Source organism: Heptranchias perlo, chromosome 4, assembly GCF_035084215.1.
Source record: "Heptranchias perlo isolate sHepPer1 chromosome 4, sHepPer1.hap1, whole genome shotgun sequence".
NCBI lineage: Eukaryota > Metazoa > Chordata > Chondrichthyes > Hexanchiformes > Hexanchidae > Heptranchias > Heptranchias perlo.
The window spans coordinates 67,444,225-67,462,949 of record NC_090328.1 but is presented as its reverse complement, the minus strand read 5'-3'; the positions used below and the strand labels follow the sequence as shown (position 1 = coordinate 67,462,949).

At 45.2% G+C, this 18,725-nt stretch overlaps 1 protein-coding gene across 1 annotated transcript in view; it reads left to right on the top strand.

Annotated features, from left to right (window-relative positions):
- Nucleotides 1-3,603, top strand: part of si:dkey-96l17.6 (uncharacterized) — a 29,364-nt gene extending 25,761 nt beyond the window's left edge. The window contains exons 8-9 of the mRNA XM_067982317.1: nucleotides 3,024-3,184; nucleotides 3,490-3,603. Of these exons, the coding sequence (XP_067838418.1) occupies nucleotides 3,024-3,184; nucleotides 3,490-3,603 (275 nt within the window). The remainder of the gene's footprint in view (nucleotides 1-3,023; nucleotides 3,185-3,489) is intronic.
- The last annotated feature ends 15,122 nt before the right edge of the window (nucleotides 3,604-18,725 follow it).

Genomic DNA, 18,725 nt, shown 5'->3' with positions numbered 1-18,725 from the left:
GCTGAGGCACTAAATGAATACTTTGCATCTGTCTTTACCAAAGAAGAAGATGCTGCCAGAGTCTTTGTAAAGGAAGATGTAGTTGAGGTACTTGATGGGCTAAAAATTGAAAAAGAGGAGGTACTAGAGAGGCTGGCTATAATTAAAGTAGATAAGTAACCTGGTCCGAATGGGATGCATCCTAGGTTGCTGTGGGAAGTAAGGGTGGAAATTGCGGAGGTGCTGGCCATAATCTTCCAATCATCCTTAGATATGGGGGTGGTGCCAGAGCACTGGAGAATTGCAAATGTTACACCCTTGTTCAGAAAAGGGTGTAAGGATAAACCCAGCAATTACAGGCCAGTCAGTTTAAACTTGGTGATCGGGAAACTTTTAGAAACAATAATCCAGGACAAAATTAAGTCACTTGGACAAGTGTGGATTAATTAAGGAAAGCCAGCATGGATTTGTTAAAGGCAAATCATGTTTAACCAACTTGATTGAGTTTTTTGATGAGGTAACAGAGAGGGTTGATGAGGTCAATACGGTTGATGTTGTGTATAAGGAATTTCAAAAGGTGTTTGATAAAGTGCCACATAATAGGCTTGTCATCAAAGTTGAAGTCCATGAAATAAAAGGGGCAGTGGCAGCATGGATATGAAATTGGCTAAGTGACAGGAAACAGAAAGTAGTGGTGAACAATTGTTTTTCGGACTGGAGGGAGGTGTACAGTGGTGTTCCCCAGGGGTCAGTGCTGGGACCACTGCTTTTGTTGATACATATTAATGACTTGGACCTGGGTGTACAGGGCACAATTTCAAAATTTGCAGATGACACAAATCTTGGAAGTATACTGAACAGTGAGGAGGATAGCGATAGACTTAAAGAGGACATAGACAGGCTGGTGGAATGGGCGGACACATGGCAGATGAAATTTAACGCAGAGAAGTGCGAAGTGATAAATTTTGGTAGGAAGAACGAGGAGAGGCTTTATAACCTAAGGGTACAATTCTAAAAGGGATGCAAGAACAGAGAGATCTGGGGGTATATGTGCACAAATCGTTGAAGGTGGCAGGGCAGGTTGAGAAAGCAGTTAAAAAAACAAACGGGATCCTGGGCTTTATAAATAAAGGCATAGAGTACAAAATCAAGGAATCTATGATAAACCTTTATTAAAACTGGGTCAGCCACAACTGGAGTATTGTGTCCAATTCTGGGCACCACACCTTAGGAAAGATGTGAAGGCCTTAGAGAGGATGCAGAGGAGATTTACTAGAATGGTTCCAGGGATGAAGGACTTAAATTATGTGGATAGACTAGGGAAGCTGGGATTGTTCTCCTTAGAGCAGAGAAGGTTGAGAGAAGACTTGATGGAGGTATTCAAAATCATGAAGGGTCTAGACAGAGTAGATAGAGAGAAATTGTTCCCTTTGGCAGAATGGTCAAGAACCAGAGGACATAGATTTAAGGTGATTGGCAAAAGAATCAAAGGCGACATGAGGAAAAACGTTTTTACACAGCGAGTGGCTATGATCTGGAATGCACTGCCTGAAGGGGTGGTGGAGGCAGATTCATTTGTGGCTTTCAAAAGGGACTGGATAAGTACTTGAAGTGAAAAAATTTGCAGGGCTATGGGGATAGGGCAGGGGAGTGGGACTAGCTGGATTGCCCTTGCGAAGAGCTGGCATGGACTCGATGGGCCAAATGGCCTCCTTCGATGCTGTAACCATTCTATGAATGTATGTGTATACTCTTTCAAAATATTACAGAATATTTCTATTTGCTCAAAAGATACAACAAAAATTTTCTTATGCTTTAAACTCGGAAAAAATATTTTGGGGAATATTTAGTTTGGATACATTAAATTATCCCAACAAATAAAATTATTAATTTAGGCCACCTGTTGAAATGGTTTACATACAATTGACTGCACTTTCTACAGCACCTAGAGATAAGAACCTTTTGTTCTCATGACACAATAGCCCATTTTTAATTTACTGGAATATTTAAAATTATATTGATAAATGTGTTGTGGTTTAATGCGCTAGTGAGTCACAGACTAGTAGGATGATGGTAAAAGTCAGGGATTGCTCTCACAAGTTCCTGATTTTAGTTGTGCTGACAAGGAGGCATAGAGCAAAGCAAGAAACTGCAAGTGAGAGAGAGAGAAAACAAGAGAAAGGTTAACCCAAACTACTTTCATGCATCTTCCAGCATTCAGTTACATGCAAACACTGGCAATGTCCTGGGACTGAATAGAGGGCAATGTTTTTATGCTAAAGAGGACAGGGACTGGGAAGTTATTAGAAGGAAACTGAATGTAGAATTAGAGGCCTGCAGGGTTCAAAATATACAACTGTAGAACTACTTGTTGGGTTACTGGAATATAAACCAAACTAGTTGTGTAGTTCCTTATAGGGGAACAAAGGCTAGAAATTGCGCACTCGGTGCTATACTGCAGAAGAGCATGACTTCAATCCTCCTGTTTGCCCTCGACTTGACCCTGTTCCAAATCCTGGGGACAGGGTCATTTAAATCATAGGGCAGGCTCCTATTCCCATGCCAGTACTGGTGCTATTGGAGCACCACCCCATGGCCCGGTAAGATTTCACAGTGGTATCCTGCCCGGGGTGGGGGATCTTTACAGTCCTGCCTCCAAATGCCGTGATGTCACAATGGAGGGGGTGCCAGCAGAATAAGCCCACCTCCCCCCTCCACCCATCGGAATTTGTCTTCAGAGCCAGAAAGGGGCAGGAACCTGCGGTAAATGGCTTCTGTCTCAAATTCCTGCTCTTCTGCTCTCACTATACCAGGTTTCTGCCCCTTCAAAACAGTGCCATTTCTAGGCTCATATTTTTTTCTTCAAATAGTAATTGAAAAAGTTACTCCAATAAATGGTGTACATAACTTTACAGTTAAACAGCTCTATGTGGTTTAAATTGGCTTTCCTAGATTGTGACAGTAGTTCAAAAACTGCATAATGAGAACCCTGTAGTCACATTTTATGTCAGTTCACTCCTGTGAGACTATCATTTTTTTTTCAGAAATGAATACTGAAAGTTCACGTTCCCATTTGATTGTTGGAGTGACTATAAAAAGCATAAATCTTTCCAATGGATCTGTAACTTATGGAAAGCTCAGTCTAGTCGATTTAGCAGGAAGTGAGAGAGCATCAAAAACTGGAGCAGCAGATGAACAGTTGAAGGTCATTCTTATCACCATTCTCATTTGCTTTCTCTCTTTCAAATTGATATTTCTTGTGCTTTGGTGTTTAATAAATGGATAGTTTTCTTTCTGACCTGTAGGAGATGTAATATTTTTAGCCAGTTTATCTACCTAGTCCACCCATGGATCAATTACACTTGATCCTTCGGTTCACGCCGTCATAAAATATTCAGATTAATTTTCCAACTTTGTGCTGTCAGTGGAGAGCCTCACGTGCCAAAAGTGCATGTTGGAAATTGAAGTATGCACTTTACCTAATTTAACATCAATTTAAATTGTGCACAGTGTGCACCTATATTTCCAGTGTGCCGATCTCTCACCAACAGCACAAAGTCAGAAGACTACTCCTTACATGCGTACTTCACGTCCAAACAGGACAGGACTTACTTAACATGCTAATGTATGGTAATGCAGTGGTTATGTCCTGTAGTGTCAGCTTGGGTAACACTCTCACCTCTGAGTCAGAAAGTCATGGATTTAAGACCCCCTCCAGAACCTCCATACAAATTCTAAGCCAAGATTCTAGTGCAGAGGGAGTGCTGCATTGTTGGAGGTGTCATTCTCCAGATGAGGCATTAAACTAAAGTCCCGTCTGTCTGTTCATGCAAAGGTTAAAGATTTCATGGTACTATTTGAAGAGGAGCAGGGGGTCCTGCCCAACATTCCTCCCTCAGCCACAACTGAGAACACATTAACTGGTCATATATCTCATTGCGTTTAATGGCATCTTCTGGTGCACAAAATGGCTGCTGTGTTTGCCTACACAATATTCACTGCAGCCCAAAGTAATGAAGCATTTTGATCCATTATGGAGAGATGCAATAAGGTGCTATGTATTAGCAAATCTTTCTTTAAAGTCCATCTTGGAGCACTGCTACTCAAGACAAACCTAGAGGTAATTGAAGGTACTGCTTGCTGATAGCTGTTAAGGATAATAGGGCTATAAATCGGGCCACTTAGCGCCTCTATTGTAGGCACTACGTGGCCTCCTAAGGACCCAAAATGGCATCTGGAATGCACGCACACATTTCTAGCGTGACATGCACTGGACGCCATCTTGATAAAGGCGTTAGCGCACGCCCAGATAACGAACGCCAGCAACGTGTAAAGTATGGAGAATATGCGGTAGATCAGTGTGCAACGCTGATTTAAAGGGACAGTTGCGATTTTGGAACTTAACCTCGCACAGCTGAACAGGTCTTAAACAGCGTGGAAGACCCCCATCAGTGCTATTTAAAGGGATCATGCAGGATTTACAGGCTAGTTGCTGGATTATTGCTTCTGGCTGTTGATGCATTTGTACCTGTTTTTGGAAGTCTCCTATACTTGAATATTAGGACTAGGGGATAGAGCCTAAAAATTAGATTCTGGACTTGCAGGAATGAAGTTAGGAAACGCTTATATGTGCAAATGGTAGTTGATGCTAGCTCAATTGTTGATTTTAAACCTGAGATTGATAGATTTTTGTTAACCAAAGGTATTAAGGGATATGGGGCTAAGGCGGGTATATGGAGTTAGGTCACAGTTCAACCATGATTTCATTCAGTGGCGGAACAGGCTCGAGGTGCTAAATGGTTACTCCTGTTCCTATCTTCCTATGTTCCTATAATAAAGTTTCAATACTCTACAGGGAGTGGTCTGGCTAGCTGACAGGCAACAGCAAGGGCACTGGCGGAGTGGCAGGGGTGGGACAGGAATGCTGTCATCCTGAGAGGACAGTAGGTTCCTATTCCATGGAGCCACTGCCATTTGCTGCCTCCTGTTATGTGCCACCTTCTTCTGCTTAGAAAGCGGGACATGTGTTGGTGAGTGTCCTGCAGGATGTTTGGGTGATGTGCCTGTCATGGTTGAATAGCTGCCAGTGTGTGTGACCCGTGACTTGTGGCTGTGCAGCTTGCAACAGTGGTAATATGTGAGGGTGAGAGGAAGCAACTGATTGAAAGAGTTGAATACTGGTTGAAAGAGTTTGTTGGTATGTGGGTGATGGGGGGTGGGTGCGGCTAGTGGTGCAGTTGGTAGGAGATGTCACTTGACAGTTGACCTCACTCATCTTGACCACTTGTGTCAAAGCATTGAATTTCTTCCTGCAATGCATCCATGTTCGTGGTGCTATGCACTTGGCATTGACTTCGTCCCCTACTGTCTCCCACTGCCTTGGGAGCATATGTCTGGAGGGCCTATTGCCCCCCCGCCTGCAGGTATAGGATGCACCGCCTTCTGTCCACCTCTTGCACCAAGGCCTCTAGTGCATCATCAGAGAACCTTGGGGCACGCTCTCTCGCAGGCCTGGTACAAACTCAGATCGGTAAATTGGTGAGGTCTGGCATGCAGATTGGAGGATGTGGGATTTAGTAGTGCGCAACCTTTATTCACTGTTTTAACATAACTCAACAGTTTGTAAACATAGGGTCAGGACCTGCGTTCAGACTCCGTGTGGACCCATATCTTATATTTTGCAAATAAGAGGTGCAGGCTGCCTTTATGTGGTGCTAGCCACTCGCGCGATAGCGGGGCCCCCCTGTTGGTGATCAGCCACTCAACAGCGCAGCTAGGCCTGGCTGCTCGTAGATATCAGGTAAATGACCAGGCAGTACGAATGTTATGTGCTGCCTGCATCTCAATGACCCGGCGCGGGTTAATCGCGCAATGTCACCCCCACGCCCAGTTTCTGGGGTTATCCAATTTGACCCCCATAATGTTCCCTACTAGTCACTAAGAAATTGTATTTACACAATAAAATTACAAAAAGAAGAAAAAAATACAAACCATTTTCATCTGCCAATCTTCCAGAGACTCTGTTCAAGATTTTTGGGATATCAGAGTCAGTGAAAAAGCAAAGATAATAAACCAGGGCCTGGAGTTTCCTCTGTGGGCGCAACCCAAAATTACGCCCAAAGCTGAGCTCATTTTACCAATGTCGAACTACACCCACGTATCCTTCCAATCTCCTTACAATACGCTTAAACTCAAAATGGGCGTAAATTGGCATAACTCAACGGAAGCCAGCAGAAACAATCGGGACCCAAGGAAATGCCAAACCCACACCAGTATATTTCTTCTTTGAGACTTAAAATTTAAAGTTTCAACTTATTTAACCATCATTCATGCATATCAGCTACAGCATGTTTAAGAACCTACAATCGGGGTAGCTTTTCAATTTTTAATGCAACTTTTACTTTGCCATAAAAATGCATTGAAAGAAACAGGACCCACAGAGCAGGTCTCAGTAAGAATAAATTTATTAAAAAAGCTCAAAAAATTGCAATTAAAAGACCAGAAAAATGATTTCGTTTCCTGCTGTGTCTGAAAATCTGGACACAATGTAGAGACACTCCCCGAACAAGTGTAATTGAAGAATACTCGCAATGGAGAGGCGGGAGTGTGGCCAGTTTTGTGGGCGGAGATTCGTTTGGATGGAGGGTTTGATGGACAGATGTAAAAGATCAAGGAGACCTGGGCAGATTGTAGTTACGTGTAACTGACTTACGCCCAAAATTCTGCGATTTTTTTTTAAGCCATGTATTTGGTTTGCGCCCAGACCACGTATGTCTATGGATGCAAATGTGGAGGAAACTCCAGGCCAAGTACTTAAAATGGACGAAACATTTAAAACCTCACTGCTAAAATAACAATGATCTAATTGTTGCTGTTTTTGCAATATCATGCAGAAAATGTTTATAGAATGTTTACATGTACTTTTATCTTCTGAGGATCACAGGAAGCCAATTCCATCAACAAGTCTTTGAGTTCATTGGGTGATGTCATCTCCGCCCTCTCCGCAGAACAATCTTTCATTCCATACCGTAATAACAAACTCACGCTGCTGATGCAGGACTCATTAGGTGGAAATTCAAAGACCCTCATGTTTGTAAACATTTCTTCAGCGGATTACAACACAGAAGAAAGCGTCAGCTCATTGATGTAAGTATTCAATTTAAATAGTATTGCAGGGCAAAGTATACAAAATGTGTTGCTACGCTGTAACACTCAGATAAATAAAAATCCATTCACCATTCCGATCTGAGGCACATGGTGCAATAGTACTCTCCTAGCCTAAGATGTATGGTACAATAGCACTCTAGCCTGAATGCTGTGCTACTCTAGCCCAAGTCTTCACATACCAAACCCGCGACCTCTACCACCTAGAAGGACAAGAGCAGCAGGCACATGGAAACAACACCACCTGCATGTTCCCCTCCAAGTCACACACCATCCCGACTTGGAAATATATCGCCGTTCCTTCATCGTCGCTGGGTCAAAATCCTGGAACTCCCTTCCTAACAGCACTGTGGGAGAACCTTCACCACACGGACTGCAGCGGTTCAAGAAGGCGGCTCACCACCACCTTCTCAAGGGCAATTAGGGATGGGCAATAAATGCCGGCCTCGCCAGCGACGCCCACATCCCATGAACGAATAAAAAAAAAAATACCAAGATCAAAATTCTGATGTGTGTGATATTGGGGCAGGATCATTGTTTAGTTGGACATCTGCCTGACTTGTGCATGGCCATTATCACATGTACTTAGGGGGCAATCAGATTTACAAAGTGAGTTCTTTTAAGTGGCACTGATTTCTGAAGCCTGATTTCTCACGTCCCCAAACAGCCAAACAAGCATGTAGCCAATAAACAGAATGGGTAGTGCTGGCTGCATGCCTGACTCATTATAATGAGCTCTCTGCACTCATTTTATCTTGTCCTTGCGCCCACATGAACAGGTGTTTGCAGCACACGCCCCACACCCTGCGTGCTCATTTCTGGGCCTATCTTTTTTATATTAAGTTCAGTACATGAGATGCATCTTTTATTGAAAACTCATTGTAAGCACTTGCAGTGCCTGTTACTCCTGCAGGCAGTGCAGTGCTAGATATTTTCAATGCTAAAGTTGTCACTCTGTGTGACACAATAAACTGCTATTTTATAGTGAAGGTATATCACCCTGTGATTGTGCAATCTGGCCACCAATTTCCCAAAAGTCTCTCAAAATGCTTTTTGATATTTTTGTTTCAACCACGCACTTTTTTTTCTCAGTAACTGAAAGTTCCATGTCCAAAGAAAAGGTTTAAACAAAATTTAAAAATTCTGTTTCACAATAACACTTATGCACCGAATTCCCTTTTATACGTTTTAATGCTTTCATTCTAGGTTTGATTTGAAGGCCTGAGCCTCTCCCAAAAGCTTGCACAGTGTAGCAAGGTTACTACAGTTCCTTGCAGCCGAGGGTTGCCAGCGGCACCTTGTTAGTCACTAATTTGAGTGCTAGTAAGAAAACGAAATTGAAGTGAACATCACCCTGTCCTCACCAAGCTCCACCATTCTCCATGCCCCAACATGTCAATTTCAATATTCTCATCCTTGTTTTCAAATTTCTCTATGGCCATGCCCCACCCTACCTTACTGATCTTCCCCTACTTCATGGTTCTGCATACACCCTCTGGTTCATCTAACACTAGACTGCTCCTCATTCCTCAGTCCCTCTGCTCCACCATCGGCAGCCATACTTTCAGCCACTGTGCTTTGGCCCTCTGAAATTCTGTAGCCAGTTCCCGCTGCTTTGCTGCTTCTTCCCCTGCATTCAAAATCCTCCTTTTCAACCATGCCATCAGTTCGCCATCCTAACCTCTCCATTCCTCTTCCCTTTCCCCGTCCACAGAGTCCACTGTATCCCTTTCCCACTTCGTTGTAAAGTGCTTTCAGCTGTCTTTTTACACCCAAAGTGCGTTTTTTAATACAAGTTGTTATAATGTGATTTTCACTGAGGCAAGGCCAGGAAACCTCGACAGTGCAACCACAATCAACACGATGCTCTCCCTCCCACCACGAGATGGCGAGATAGAAACCAGACTAAAAATATACTATTTGGAATATATATATATATATATATATTATGTATTCTAATCAACAGATGGCACTAACTTTAATTGTTACTCGGTCTTGGCGAAAGGATTCCTAATTCATTTAAGCTCTCCTCATTCATCAGATCAGCAGAACATGCAGATTGTATTATGGCCTTGTAACCTGTTACCTTTTATTATCCTAAAGTGCCCAAAGGAAGAGAATCAATTTTAAATGCCCTGTAGATGGGTCAGATATTACCAGTAAACATCTTTTACTACTTTTAGAAAATTCATTTTATCATTAAATATATTGCCCATATGAGTTTTTGTCTTTGAGCATTACAAGCAGGTATTTTAGTGATTCGTTCTTAAACAAGAGAATTGACATTTTCTGTTTTTTAAAAGTACTTTTTTTTACCTTTTCCCATCTTTAATTCCCTACGCCTGACGTTGTTCCTGACAGGCAAGCTGCTTCCCGGCTTCCACCAATGATCTTCTGTTTCTGACCTACAGAAGTTTATAATAATTCACTTTTTCTTTCACTCCCTATGAAGAAGTACATGGGCTCTGCTCTGCACTTCCCCACAATAGCGCTGCTAAATCAAAAGCTCACTACATCAGGAATTCTTCACACAGCATACTGACCCCAGTGTACTGCACCACTACATCTCCTGGGAGGGAATTTTTGCTTACAAACTTTTATTATTCTCCTTTTCAAAATGTAGGATAAAAAAACATACTCAGATTTAAACATTATCTTTATTTTAACAAAACAGTTATGCATCTCGTGTTAAGCTGATAACAAATAATGCACAGAAGAACTCCGAGACCAAAGAAATAGCTCGACTGAAACAGGTAATTAGACTTTTAACGAACATTTAGAATGTTAATTTCAGAAGTGCTCATAAAATGTCCATATGGTGCTAAAGATTCTCATTTTGTTCTTGTATTGTGGTTTGGAATTTGTAGAGGCTACTATTTTTGCCTGAATTTTCCTCCACTCTCCCACATTAAATCATGATTAGCAGCGAAAATTGGGTAGTGAGGCCTACTGCTGCTCCCCGTCGCAACCTTGCTTTTCCTTTCTCTGTGTGACCAATGCTGGACACGACTTTCCTGCCCACCGCATGAAAATGCTAACAAGGAAATGTGGCCTTGGTTCCCATCCCATTTCCTTCCTGTCTATTTCTCTTACCGTTGCTCCCAGGACCATCAGGTGAAGCTTGGTGGTAATCTCTGGGGTAGCAGCAGGAATGTCCTAAATGAGAGAATGGAGGGAGATGGCCTGGTAGTGGTCTCCTCTCCCTCCAATTTGGCTTTGAACACCTACATTTGTAGGCCTCAGTCTCAGTTGAGGTCTACAAAAACGTGAGCTAGCTGCTTCTTCTTTTAAGTGCTCCTTTACCTCTTCTGGCGCTGCAGCAGCAGTCCCTCTCCAGCACTGCCTGGATTTTCCTGGGGGCTTTCCCGGGTACCCATTGAGGTCACATGACCCATGACCCATGACCCATGGGCTGGGATCACGACGGAATTCCCGCTCCAACCCCGCAGGAAAAGGAAAATTCAGTCCATATTCTACAATGTGATGGAAAATGTTAATGCTCATTTGGGCCACCAGATGGGGTTTCTAATTTTGGGGAAAACAAGAGAAAGAAAGCAGATTGGTTCAATTATGGCAAGAACAGAGTCCAGATGGTGCGAGAGTTTGGAGAGAAGTCATTCGCCAGTGATCCTGACTGAAAGGTGAACGTACACAATGTAAATTGCTTATATATGTAACATGTCATTTGCTAAATTAAGTTAGCACACAAGCTTCATGGACAAGAATACCTTCTGCGTGTAAGACATTTGTTCTCAGGCTCTAGTCCAGTGTATATCTGCCCACCCCACCCCTCCTGCCGGATCACTAAAGAGATGGATGGGGGAATTGTGAGTCACTGTGATGAAGTCATAAGCAAAGGATCAACCTGCAGCAATAATGCATCTCTTCTGTAACATTCACCAAAGTAGAAAAATGTTGATAGTTATTTGGCAGACGTATGGGTGAGAAAGACCGGATCCAGCAGGCAAGTGCGTTTCTAGCACTGTTTGTGGGCCAGGAGGAGCAGGAGTGCTTCCCCGGCCCCCCAAGCAAACCTGCATCCCTCCCAGCGATCCGCCAACACCCCCACTCTGCGCTCCGTCAACCCCACCGTGTTCTGCCGACCTCCACCTCAGTGATCCGTCGACCCTGACCCCTGCGATCCGCGGACCCCCACCCCAGTGATCCGTCGACCCCCACCCCAGTGATCCGTCGACCCCCACCCCTGCGATTTGCCGACCCCACCCCTGCGATCCGCGGATCTCACCCCTGCGATTTGCCGACCCCACCCCTGTGATCCGTGGACCCCGACCCCCGCGATCCACCGACGCCGACCCCCGCGGTCCGCCGACCCCGACCCCGCGATCCGTGGACCCCCACCCCCGCGATCCGCGGACCCCCACCCCCGCGATCCGCGGACCCCCACCCCCGCGATCCGCGGACCCCCACCCCCGCGATCCGCCGACCCCCACCCCCGCGATCCGCCGACCCCCACCCCCGCGATCCGCCAACCCTCACGATCTGCCGACCCCCACCCCCATGATCCACCAAAACCCTGCGTTCCGCCAACTGCCACCCCCACGATCGACCTCCCTCCCCCCACTGGCCTCCACGATTTCCCCCCCCACCTCCCCCCCACAACCTCCATGATCTCTCCCCCAGCCTCTCAGTCCGGACCTCCGCGTTACCTGCATTTCCGGGTTTCCTGGCAACCACGATTTCCCCACCCCACCCCCTCTCCTTCTCCACCTCCCTCTAAATATCTCAGCCAGGTTTTCAGAAGAGAGCTAGAGTTAGCTTAATACTTCAGGACTTGGCATTCACAGTCAAAAATTATGTGACAGTCGTAGTACATTTTAAAGCTGCTCTTAAAACAATCAATACACAGTTTACTTTCTTTTCCAGATTATTGCAAAATTGAAATCTGGGGAATCTGTGGAAGAGACATACTGACTGCTGCTCCAGTTTTGACATGAAACCAGTTTGCAAGTCGAAGAAAATTTTGATGCTCCATTGAGCGGCTAGAGTTTCTTTTTATTTAAGAATCAGGTGAAAGCCTGTTTTGCAACATCCTTTATGCCCTGTTTATGAAATCATGGGAGCCACGCTTTTGAAATGTGCAATTCCAGAGAATGCAATTTTACTAATCATCACAATAATCATCTATTAATTCTTCTCAAGCAGCTACCAAGTCACTTAACTTATATAAAACATTAAGGTTTGCGACTCCAGCTACATAGAATAGAGCCCTCCATGTGCTCAAACCCACAGAGGCAGTCCTAATTTAAAGCATGGTAAGCTATTGTTATAAATTATGGTATTTGAGGGCCAATCACACTCTTCATATATTATAGGGGCAATATAGCAGAGAATCAATTTTTAAATTCTGCTTTTTTCTGAACTTCAGTATCTGCAGTCTTTCCTTTTTATTAAAATACAACATTATAAATGTGCTGGAAGGTTTTTTTAGTAATGGGGGGAGGATTGTGACAAGCTGGAGATGAAACCAGAGTTTATGGTGTATGCATGAAATGCCCATCTCTAGTACCCCTGAGAAGGTGGTAGTGGGCACTTTCCATGAAACCCTGCAGTCCTTTTGCTGATGGTCCTCCCACGATGGTGTTAGGTAGGGAATTCCAGGATTTTAATTCAGCAGTGATGAAGGAACAGCAATAAGTTAGGATGGTGTATGAATTGGAGGAGAACTTGGAGGTGATGGTGTTCCCTTGATCTTGCTGCTCTTGTCCAATTTGCTGGTCAAAGTCGCAGGGCTGGGATGTGCTGTCAAAGTATCCTTGACAAGTTGCTACAGTACATCCGGTAGATTACATACTGCAGCCATCAATCTGCAGGTGATGGAGGAGTGCATATTGATGCCAGTGGCAAGGTTACCAATCAAGCAGATTGCTCTGTCCTTCTTGTTAAGCTTCTTTAGTGATGTTGCAGCTGCACCCCCCTGGTGAGTGATGATTATTCCAGCACACTTCTGACTTCATCCTTGTAGATGGTTGAGAGGTTTTTAGGGGTCAGGAGGTTAGCCACTTATCACAGAGTACCCAGCCTCTGCCTTCCTCTTGTAGCCATGGTGTTGATATGACCAATGCAGTTAAACTTCTGGTCATCAGCGATTCCCAGGATGTTGATGGTGGGGGACTTGGTGATGGTGGTACCATTGAAGGTCAGGAGGAGGTGGTTGGGCCTTATCTTGTTGGAGTTGGTCATTATCTGGCACTTATGTGGCACAAATGTTACATAGAATTACATAGAATGTACAGCACAGAAACAGACCATTTGGCCCAACTGGTCCATGCCAGTGTTTATCTTGCACACAAGCCTCCTCCCACCGCTCTTCATCAAACACTGCCACTTGTCATCTCAAGCCTGGATGTTGTCAGGCTGACATGGGCTGCTTCATTATCAGAGCTGAACATGTAGAATTGTCAGCAAACAACGTCACTCTTGATCTTATGGTGAGGGAAGATCATTGATGAAGCATTTGAAGATGGTTGGGCTAAGGACGCTTCCCTGAGAAACTCCAGCAGCAATATAGTGAACCCATCCATATAAAATTCTCTTATCTACTGTTTTATCAAAGGTGTTACTCAACCACAATACCTAAAATTTCAAGTAAATCTGGCACATTTAATTTAGATTTGAAAATATAATATAAAATTCTCACTGACGAGTAAGACTGTGATGTTGCTGGAAAGACTGACAGATTAAGAGCAAAATATTCCCAGTCTCGATGGCTTTCAATCACAGCAATGAATATGTGAAACATGCGAAAGTTTTGATTGACAGCAAGTGACACAACTCTTAACAATATGGTAGCATTCAAAAGATTTATAGATTCAGATTGCAATGTAAACTTCTATTCACTGTTATTGCAGAAGAAATAAACATGGGCTCAATATATTTTTAATAATTTATTCTTGGGATATGGGGATCACTGGCAAAGCTGACATTTATTGCCCATCCCTAGTTGCCCTTGAGAAGGTGGTGGTGGGCCGCCTTCTTAAACCGCTGCCATCCTTGTTGTGAAGGTACTCGTACAATGCTGTTTGGTAGGAAGTTACAGCATTTTGAACCTGCAACAATGAAGGATGGGTGATATATGTCCAAGTTGGGATGGTTTTTGACTTGGAGGGAAATTTAGATGTGTTGGTGCTTTCCTGCATCTGCTGAACCAGGGTTGGCCATCTGGCACGATGGTGATGGAGGAGTGCGGGATATGCCGGGCCATGTGGTTAAAGATTGTGGTGGAATATAATTCTGCCACTGCAGATGGCCCACAGTGCCTCATGGATATCCAGTTTTGAGCAGCGAGATCTGTTTTTTATGCCACTTGGCATGGTGGTAATTCCACACAACATGATGCAGGTGTCCTCAGACAGGACTTAGTCTGCACAAGGACTTTGTGGTGGTCACTCCTACCAATACCGTCATGGTCAGATGGATCTGCGACAGGTAGATTGGTGAGGATGAGGTCAAGTAGGTTATTCCCTCATGTTGGTTCTCTCACCACATGCTGTAAACCCAAGTTTTGACCACAGATCATGCAGGTACAGTAAATAAAAGATTATAATCTTGAAACTGACCAACAATTATCAACTAGTTCATTTGTAAATCTAGTACACTTTATATATTTTATGATTTACAATTTTATACCACAATTTTATTAGTGTTTGGAGTCTTTCAGGGACAAATGTATTTTCCAAATTTCACATGAATCTAACATGAACTTAGCAATAATGTGTGGTGATGGTGTCAATTTAGATTGTTGTAACTCAAACACAATCTAACACATGGAAACTGAGCGAATGCCAGCAATTGCTACTTTGGGATTCAACTATTGAGTATCTGGTAGGGTTCATTCAAACCATTGAACTCCTTTTCCCCAATCATATGGATTTCATATAAGGATTCATTAAAATTACCAGCCCTCCTCCGACACACAGACACCATAAAAGTTTTTTTGTATCAGTCAAGAGACGAAGTCCCGTCTTCGCACTGAGGACACCATCCAACGTGTTGTGTGGCACTACCACCGTGCTAAATGGGATAGATTCAGAACAGATCTAGCAGCTCAAAACTGGGCATCCATGAGGTGCTGTGGGCCATCAGAAGCAGCAGAATTGTATTCCAGCACAATCTGTAATCTCATGGCTCGGCATATTCCTCACTCTACCATTACCAACAAGCCAGGGGATTAACCCTGGTTCAATGAGAAGTGTAGAAGAACATGCCAGGAGCAGCACCAGGCGTACCTAAAAAGGAGGTGCCAAACTGGTGAAGCTACAGCACAGGACTACATGCATGCTAAACAGCAGAAGCAACATGCTATAGACAGAGCTAAGCGACTCCACAACCAATGGATCAGATCAAAGCTCTGCAGTCCTGCCGCATCCAGTCGTGAATGGTGGTGGATAATTAAACAACGAATGGGAGGAGGAGGCTCTGTGAACATCCCCATCCTCAATGATGGCAGAGTCCAGCATGTGAGTGTAAAAGACAAGGCTGAAGAGTTTGCAACCATTTTCAACCAGAAGTGCCGAGTGGATGAACCAACTCGGTCTCCTCCCGATATCCCCACTGTTACAGAAGCCAGTCTTCAGCCAATTCGATTCATTCCATGTGATATCAAGAAACCGCAGAGTGCACAGGATACAGCCAAGGCTATGGGCCCCGACAACATCCCAGCTGTAGTGCTGAAGACTTGTGCTCCAGAACTAACCGCGCCTCTAGCCAAATTGTTCCAGTACAGCTACATCACTGGCATTTACCCGACAACGTGGAAAATTGCCCAGGTATGTCTTGTCCACAAAAAGCAAGACAAATCCAATCCGACCAATTACCGCCCCATCAGTCTACTCTCAATCATCAGCAGAGTGATGGAAGGTGTCGTCAACAGTGCTATCAAGCGGCACTTACTCACCAATAACCTGCTCACCGATGCTCAGTTTGGGTTCTGCCAGGACCACTCAGCTTCAGACCACATTACAGCCTTGGTCCAAACATGGACAAAAGAGCTGAATTCCAGAGATGAGGTGAGAGTGACTCCCCTTGACATCAAGGCAGCATTTGACCGAGTGTAGTTCCAAGGAGCCCTAGTAAAATTGAAGTCAATGGGAATCAGGGGGGAAAGCTCTCCAGTGGCTGGAGTCATACCTAGCGCAAAGGAAGATGGTAGTGGTTGTTGGAGGCCAAGCATCTCAGCCCCAGGACATTGCTGCAGGAGTTCCTCAGGGCAGTGTCCTAGGCACACGACAACGCAAAATCGTCGAGCAGAAATTGATAGCCAAGTTCCGCACCCATGAGGACGGCCTCAACCGGGATCTTGGGTTCATGTCACACTACACGTAACCCCACCACCGAACAAATGTTATCTGTTTTTAATATAACGGGTCATTGACTGTCTTCCTTCTCTCTCTCTCTCTTTTTTTTTGGGGGTTTGTATATTCGGTGGCCTTTTTAGGTGACACCTTTCTGTCTGCTCACTGTGATTGCCTTGGCAACGGGCAGTAATCACCAGGCATTGTTCTGTGATTTTAAAATGCGAAGGATTCGAAAATGTCATTTCCATACCGTTCACCTGACGAAGGAGGAAGCCTCCGAAAGCTTGTGGAATTAAAAATAAATTTGTTGGACTATAACTTGGTGTTGTAAAATTGTTTACAATTGTCAACCCCAGTCCATCACCGGCATCTCCACATCACAGCTCATCTGTGACCACTGCAAGAGATTCCTTCACGTGTGCGCCAGATACCCTGGCAGCTGCCACAATTCCTTCATCCTCTCGGAGTCCAACATCCCGCCCCTCTTCCACGCATCGAACACCCACAAGGGCTGGCTCCTCAGGGACAAGGGATACCCCCTGCACACGTGGCTCATGACACCCCTGAGGAACCCCACCACCGAGCAATAGTGTTGATATAATGACAGCCACATTGCTATGTAGTCTACAATTGAGCAGGCTACCGGGCTGTGCGTTGTGCCCTGCACAACATGGCACATCAGAGAGGGGTGCGGCTTGAGGAGGCCCCATCCACATCTGCCACCCATATTAAGGAGGAAGAGGAGGAAGTGGAAGAGGAGGATGAGGAGGAGCTGGAGGTGGAGGCAGAGGAAGAAGAGGAGGAGCAACCCATGGGCAGAACAGCTGCTCACCTGGCTGCTTGTGAAGCCAGGGAGTCACTGAAGTGTGAACAGTTCTCCAAACATCAGACAGTGTGATGAGTTCAGTCCTCACCATCTGGACAGAGCAGCGGCCACACCAGCCCCCCTCCCCCCCCCCACACAAAACAGTCCTGCAACTACACATACACCCACTGTAGAGTGACCCAATGGGTGGCATCAAGTGTGGGCGTTCATGGTGAACCTCATGAAAGGGCCTTATTACAGAAGCCAGTCAAGAATGGCCAAGACGTGGCAGTAGCGGTGACAATAATAATACTTAATGTGCATGTAACAAAAAACAAATATAAATAAAAAACATGACCAACCGTCAAACACCCTTGTGCATCCCCTCTGTGCTCACAAAATCTTCGCCTTTCGCTTCCGACTACTTCTACATGGTGCATCCCCTGTGGCTGCAGCAGAGGTAGTGGCAGGTTGCTCTTGTTCATGCCCTGACCGATTAGATGCTTTGGGCCTACGCCCTCTGGGTTTCGGTGCCCGCGAGGGCCTCTCCAAAGACTGCTCCACCTGCACCTGTGAAGGGGCAGACTCGGCCACCTGGAGAGGAGGCAGCATTGCGGGTCCTGGTTGAGAGGGGGGCAACGGGTGAGACGTGGGGGCGCTTTGAGTGGCTTCTCCACTTTCATGTCCCCTTTCGCCATCATCCCTCCCCTGGGCCAGGCCCACACCACTTCTGCCAATCTGCTGGATGATAGTTAGGAGGACATGTGTAAAGCCTTGTAAGGCCAGCGCTAGGGTATCTGCCTGCCTGTTTAAGGTGGCAGAATGTTGTTCACCCTGAGTCCGAAGGGCCATTGTCAGGGCCTGAATGGACACATTTGTGAGCCATGCTTGAAGCTCCATGGAGGCTAGCCTTCCCTCCATCGCAGACATTCCCGCACTTACCCGCAACACTATCTCAGAGATGCCGTCACATCCATGTAACAGTATCTCAGAGATGCCCTCCCTTACCTGTACCACCATTCCACTCATGCAGGAGTTGGACTCCTCCATCCTCTGCTCGATTGTGGAGAGTGCACATGGCACCTGTTCCAGCACCTCGCAAATGTGCTGCTGCCCCTCGATCATTCTCCTTTTAATGGATGGCCCCCAGGGTTCAGCATCTGTGACCAGCTGAGCAGAGCCTGGAGAAGAGTGCTCCCACCGACACGGACTCTCCACAGCTGCCCCTGCCACCAGTGTCTGCTCATGCTCACATGTTTTTCCCTGGAGAGTAGGAGGTTTAGGGGTGATCTTATAGAAGTCTATAAAATAATGAGGGGCATAGATAAGGTAGATAGTCAAAATCTTATCCCAAAGGTAGGGGAGTCTATAACGAGGGGGCATAGATTTAAGGTGAGAGAGATACAAAAGGGTCCAGAGGGGCAATTTTTTCACTCAAAGGGTGGTGAGTGTCTGGAACGAGC